Consider the following 7098-nt stretch of genomic DNA (forward strand, 5'->3'; position numbering starts at 1 on the left):
GTAAGCCTGTTTTTGGTCTCATTGGTAAAATCTATCTTATTTATATTTGTTAATCAATTCTAATACTGTAACTGATGAGAGTCATCTGAAAACTTAGTAAAACGTTTTTCCATTGACATGTAAATGATCTAGTCTGAGGTACTCAGCTCTGAAATAATGTTTTTATAGCATCTATAGGTATATAGCTTGAAGCATAGCAATCTTTGTTAGAGCCAACATGTTTCTGGAAGGTTGTGTGTTATTTGGCGAAATATAAAAGAGCTCATCATAAATCTCAGATGTGGACATTGTTATGGTAGGTTTTTTCCAGACTTGTGCCTATTTGTGGCTTGCATGCATACTCTATCTGTGTGATCATGGGCACTCATGAATGATAAAGCCACATTTGGCTCCTTAGAAAATTATAATCAAATAATTGTGAAAAGTGAGCACTGAAGAGAGAGAAAAAGGGGGAAAAGAAAACAAAGAATGGGCTGGTGGTTCCTTTTGTCATATCAAAGCCAAATTCCTCTATCTGATTATCAGGGCCATTTTAATGTGACTATTTAAATTATACAACTTTATTTCTTCCTTCTATGCAGCATGCTCCCCACCTCCCTACCCCCAGTTACGATGACTGGCTCCCTGCTCATACGCACCACCTGACCCGCCTCTGCCTGTCTCTGCGTCCAAGCTTGTCGTTGCCTGCTACCTCCGTTATTTAGGTCGGCTCTGTCCTGTCAGGCTCTCTTGAAGGCCCACCTCGTTTGTGAAGCTTTTTCCGACTATTTCAGTCTTTATTCATGGATGTTTTTTCTAAACATCTTTTAAAGCTTTTTTAAGAAGTCCACCATAGTGTGGTGCTTTTGTGTTCTATTTCACTGACATCAGGGTTGATCCTGGAGTCATAGGCTCCTTTTGGGGAGGCATATGTGTCTTTCATTTTATAGTTTTGTACATAGCAAGGATTATTGCTAGACTAACATTGGTTTCAATACATTTTTTAATTGATCAATTGATATAGAAGTAGCTGAACTATTATAATTTGAAGATTGTTAGGTTTGTGTTGAAATGTCCAAAGACTTAACATTAGTCAAGGTATCTGGGATGAAGTTGTAAATGGGGTTTGAAATGCATTTTGCTGTTTTAGCTCAAATTATTTATATCAGTAAGAGCAATGATTTAAAAGAAATTCTCTCTATATGGTCTTTAAGCAGTAATATTAGTCCTTTATTTGTAACTGCTATTTTAACCTTCCTTACATAAATCCGGAGTTTTCTTACCTAACCTGAAGCGATAAAATTTCATTTAGTCCAGACTAGAGGATTGTGGCAATTTAATATATGTCTTGTTCTCCAGGACTTGACTTCTATGGCTAGTTAAAATTGTTTCAACTTTCCAAGCCCTCCAGCTCTACGATACACTTGAAAGGGGGTGGTTTGAAAAGGACAGGGCAGCCTGCGACTGGAATGGGTCTCATATGCAGTATAATTCCTTCCACCTGTTCTTCTCATGCTGGCGCTTTAAAACCCTGCAGGAAACATGAACTATTTCAGGACTAAACCAGCTTCTCAGACCCTGAGAAGGGGGCTTTGTGGACCTTTGTTTGAAAGCAGTGTCGACTTCAGTCCTTTTACCCAGTGTGGATCAGGGTGCTTTTGTGGAAGGACGTGACTGACCAGCTAAGCCAGGGATTGCAAACTATGGCCTGCAGGCTAGATCAGGCCCAGTGCCTGTTTTTGTATATAAAGTTTTATTGGAACACAGCCACACTCATTTGTTTACTGGCTGTGGCTACTTGTGTGCGACAAAGGCAGAGTTGACTAGTTGCATCAAAGACTTGGTGGCCCACCAAGTAGAAAATATTTACTGTCCTTTACACAGAGCCTTTCCCAACCCTTGATCTAAGATACTGTTGTGCTGGTGAGTACTGGATACAGCACATGCACTGGAGTGGGGAAGATTCTAACCAAACTTAATAGGATGGTTTTGGGTAGGCCAGAGTTTATGGTCTCTGACAAAGAAAACTTTCATGGGAATGAGATTTTGAAGGATGAATTCAAATCTTTGAGGGCATAGCCCTTGTAATCCCTGAATGTTTTTCTTTAGAATGAGTCATTCTCTTGGTTCTGAGTAAACTAAGGAACCTGGGATTAATATTTTGCTTAATACTCCTCCCAGAAGTAAATTTGACACAAAGCTTTTCAACTTTTGGATTGAATTGAAAGGGTCAGAAAATATATTTCTCAGCTTTTAGAATCTGAATGATATATTAAGGGGTTTTAAAATGACAGGCTTTGGCATGAGTGAGGTTAAATTTCTTTTCCAACTAGTTAACGAGGATCTAGCCTGTTAATTAGGCTAATTATCACCTGTTCAGGGCAAAAATGCACTCAAGACTCTTGGCTTAAGCAGCAGGCTCCCTTGCCTGCTGTATAAAAGTCCTCAGGGGAGGTTTTCAGCCTTCATCTGTGAGCCACACTTGAGCCTGAAAAGTCGAATTTAGTAAATGAAACCTTTCTAATCTTAGGTCTTTGTGGCTTCTTGATATAAATCGTGCTCATGTTTTATATATAATCGGAAACAGGCCACTCTCAGAGTCTAGCCTAATTTACATAATCTGGATATTAGTATTATGGAATATTTTTGTTTCAGGATATAACTTATTCATTGAGTCAAAGTTTTTCTTTGGCCTTTGTATACATACACTTGCAGAAGTATTTGGAAGGAGGTGGCCAAGGAACCCTGAGTGTCTTCATAGTTATTATTTAGCTGTCAGTGTACCTTTTCGATTATTCAATTTAGAGAAAATAATGAGATGTTTATTTTCCATGCAGTTTAAAGTTGGATATTTTATTTAAACCTGTATATGGTACTTTGAAACTTCATAGAAATAAGATGAACAGGATTGCTGTGGAATAATCTTGCGGCATTTTATGTGGATTTAGTGCCTGTTTCGCATGAATAAGTCGTTTGTCTAAAAGCAGTGTTGTATATTTTCACTCAGATCTTTCCTAGGCCAAATGCAACATAAGCATCTCACAGTTTTTTTTTTTTAAAGATTTTATTTTTTCCTTTTTCTCCCCAAAGCCCCCCCGGTACATAGTTGTATATTCTTGGTTGTGGGTCCTTCTAGTTGTGGTATGTGGGACGCCGCCTCAGCGTGGTTTGATGAGCAGTGTCATGTCCGCGCCTAGGATTCGAACCAACGAAACACTGGGCCGCCTGCAGCGGAGCGCGCGAACTTAACCACTCGGCCACGGAGCCAACCCCAAGCATCTCACAGTTTTGATGCTTACGGATACTGAATTTGTTACCGTGGCAGAATTTCTCCAGCTTCTCTGTTTTGCTTTGTCACCCTTTAGGGCAACTTTTTATGTAAGATGCTCACGTGAATTCATTGAGCTTTGAAGGTGCTCTTCAGTGATTGTCTTTTTTTGCCTTTTTATGTGCTTCTTTGTTTAGGAAAATGATTGTTTTTCAGTTATATTTGCAGCTCAGCAGAAATTTGTACGGTGACCCTCCTGGGCAAAGACCCCATCATATTCTGTTTTCATTTCATCTCTTAGTGTATTACTATAGAATTATTAAATTATAATAATTAAAAAAGGAGGCTGCTATTCCAAAGAAACTGCCTCTGCATTCGCAGTATTTGAGTAGCTTAGAAATTGTTGAAAGAAATTCATTAGTACATTGAGCTGTTTTGCTGGGAATCTTGGACAACTTTGCATTGTTTTCACAGTCCTATATTCTGTGTTTATTCATAAAGACCAGCAATACCTGTCACTTAAGTTTTGCAGCATCAGTTAAGTTTTACAATAATAATTTTGAATCAGTCAACACCTTTGTTTCACAGTTTTGAAAGATAATTTAATGGCATGATTATTTAACATTTTGACAAAATTTAGCTTACTCTTATATTAAAATTTCATTGTAGCACACTGGATCTTGCTCATTGCTGTGCTTTTTTTGCAGATGTAAATTTGTATGATTTATGAATTTGACAAGACTGGTCCAAGGTGTCTTGTAGAGAAGATAAGAAATATTGTTTGAGAGTCGGGGTAGTGTACGGAGTTGTTCTCTCATAAGGATCTCGAGAAAAGGATTAGCCATGTCGTCCTTGATTAGAAAGGTGATCAGCACCGCGAAAGCCCCAGGGGCCATTGGTCCCTACAGTCAAGCCGTGTTAGTGGACAAGACTGTTTACATTTCAGGACAGATAGGCATGGACCCTTCAAGTGGACAGCTTGTGCCAGGAGGGGTGGCAGAAGAAGCTAAACAAGCTCTTACAAACATGGGTGAAATTCTGAAAGCTGCAGGCTGTGACTTCACCAATGTGGTAAAAACAACTGTTCTGCTGGCTGACATAAATGACTTCAATACTGTCAATGAAATCTACAAACAGTATTTCAAGAGTGGTTTTCCTGCCAGAGCTGCTTACCAGGTTGTTGCTTTGCCCAAAGGAGGCCGTGTTGAGATTGAAGCAGTAGCTGTCCAAGGACCTCTCTCAACAGCATCACTCTGAGTGGGCCCAGCATTATTTAGTCTAGAACGTTAATAACGTTTTTTAATTAACATCTTAATTTTTACAAGTGATGTTGTAAAGTGTGAGATTGACGAAAACATCTGAAAGTATTATGGAAATGTCATATAATAATGGGAATTGAACATGAATTGAAGATTGTTGATGGATCCAGCTACTGATGTTATAAATAACATTTATGCACACTCGTATTACTGGATGTGGGAAAAAGACATGCATTACCTAGTAACTCACATAAATAAAAGTGAAGGGAAATAACATGTAGGAAAGATGAGTTACTACTCCTGAGAAATAATAAAGAGCTCACTTAATTCAGTTAAATCTTATTACTTTAATGATGTGAAATATTTAGGTCTCATGTCAGATAAATGATTCTGCTTTTACTTGAGTAAAATTGAAGTATTCAAGTTTGAATGGTAGAGATAAAGGAGAGGAAAGTGGACCAAAATTCTATATGGATGATATGTTTCTAATGGAAGTAAAATAGATGTGCAGATTTTCCTTGATGTGATTCTGTTCACTTAATTTTTAACAGTTTCATTTATATATTACCTAATTAAAGGGGGGACTGGATCATGAAGTTAAAACTCCAACTATTTTTTTCTAAAAACTTACTTCTGACTTCGTACTTTTTACTCTGTTGGAATTAGGCTATGGATAACCTTTTTGTATTCATTCTTTAAAGTCTTTTAACATTTTTAGACAACAACTACATGAATAACTCCTTGTTGTAGAAGAAATTCCAACACAGTGTTATATAGATTAAAAAGTAAAAGGGTTGGGTAGAGGGGAAGGGGGTTAGGAGAGGGCAAAAGGGGTAAAGGGGCGCATATAAATGGTGATGAATAAAAACTAGACCGTTGGGAGTGAGCAAGATGCAGTCTATACAGAAACGGATATATAATAATAGACACCTGGAATTACGCAATGTTATAAACCAATATGAGTTCAATAAAATAATTTTTTAAAAGTAAAAAAAAAAAAAAGAAAGAAATATTGTTTGATTGTTTAATTAAAATATTCATTTTGAATAGTGAAAAATTTCAAAAACAAAGAAGCACTTTGGAAGATGTTAACATATGGCTGTATTTACTTCGGATTCCTTCTTTTTAAAAACAACAAAATGTACAATTATAGTTAACACGCTCTCCCACAGGCACACCTTAACCCCTCTTCTCAGAAACAAGCAGTAGCCACAAATATAATGTCATGCATGTTTTTGCACGTGGACTTCATGTTTATATTTAATACTTGCCCTTTTATTGAAAAATTTTATATAAATGGTACAATTCTGTGCCTAACTTGTTTTCATGCAGTTACAGTTTTGAGATTGTTTAGCCCATACTGATAAATGTAGCCTGAGATGATTCATTTTAGCTGCACTATGATATTCCATTTTATGATTAAACCCATTACTTATCTATTCCCTAGCTGATGGACATTCAAGATTGTTTACATTTTAATGGGGGTGACTTTTCTTACCTACCTGTGCTTGTTCTTGAGTTTCTCAATTGTGTAGAACTAGACTTGGCTCTCTGGGAGAAAGGTAGAGGTAGGACATCTACAGCTTTAAAAAGCATTGCTAAAGCAATTATATTCCAAATTATCCTGAATTGGAGAGATTAGAAAAGAACATTAAAATATACTAGTGATGCCTCTTACTAGATTTTAAAAATTATAAAGTTTTTTAAAGTGTCAAAGATATCAAAATACTTTTACTTCATATAAGTGGGATGTGTGTAGATTTTTTATTAAGTTGCTAATAAATTGAAAGAAATTCACCTAATAGGCTTTGAAATTTTTAAAAATAACATTTAAAAACATAATTTGAAGAAGAGTATAGAATCTCCTGTTAGGATATTTCCTTCTGTAGTAATAGAGAAAGATAAAGTTAAGGACGTAACTCAAAATGGAAGTTACATATTTTGACATAACTTGTCTGCCCTTTAGGCATTCAGAAACAGACAACATTGCTAACAGAGTTTCTCTAGGGCAGAGTATCTATTAAGATAGTACTATTAATCATATAATAATACTTCAGCTCCCTACTAGTTCTTTAGTTTAACTTTGTACATAATGCCTAGCGACACCCCATGAGCGTTTCCAGTTTTTGTTATATATCTAATAATGAGAACATTTAGTGTACTACCTTCAAAATTTTAAGTCTAGAGATGTGGATTTTAGTCTTGGCTCTGTTATTACAAATCATGTCATGAGTCATTACAGAGAAGAAGATCCCCTACCAGATTAACTGGGAGAACAAAGCCCAGAGTCATTCTGAGTGTGCTAAGGAGGAAACAGCACATATACCAGTAAATAAAAAAAACCTACTGCAAGTAGATCAGGAGTATTAGAAAATGCTTAGTGTTTAATTTATGAATCCTTATAAATTTACACTAAAAGATGAACTCTGAACCTTTTTTTTGGTGAGGAAGATTGGCCCTGAGCTAACACCTATTGTCAATCTTCCTCTATTGTGTATTTGTGATGCTGCCATAGCATAGCTTCATGAGCAGTGTGTAGATCCTTGCCCAGGATCCAAACCTGCGAACCCCAGGCTGCCAAAGCGGAGCACA

General features: G+C 36.6%; 1 protein-coding gene across 1 annotated transcript; it reads left to right on the forward strand.

The window, feature by feature from the left end:
• Positions 1 to 4010: 4010 nt before the first annotated feature.
• LOC103542423 (2-iminobutanoate/2-iminopropanoate deaminase) lies at positions 4011 to 5516 on the forward strand. The gene has a single exon (XM_008509362.2). It carries the CDS (start codon positions 4091 to 4093, stop codon positions 4502 to 4504), a length of 414 nt encoding a protein of 137 aa, XP_008507584.1. The 5' UTR covers positions 4011 to 4090; the 3' UTR covers positions 4505 to 5516.
• Positions 5517 to 7098: the final 1582 nt, after the last annotated feature.

The sequence above is a fragment of the Equus przewalskii genome, chromosome 7 (genome assembly GCF_037783145.1).
Source record: "Equus przewalskii isolate Varuska chromosome 7, EquPr2, whole genome shotgun sequence".
NCBI classification, from domain to species: domain Eukaryota; kingdom Metazoa; phylum Chordata; class Mammalia; order Perissodactyla; family Equidae; genus Equus; species Equus przewalskii.

Bases quoted from the DNA above. Each gene is read 5' to 3' on its own strand.
- LOC103542423 (XM_008509362.2), top strand. From the start codon at position 4,091: ATGTCGTCCTTGATTAGAAAGGTGATCAGCACCGCGAAAGCCCCAGGG.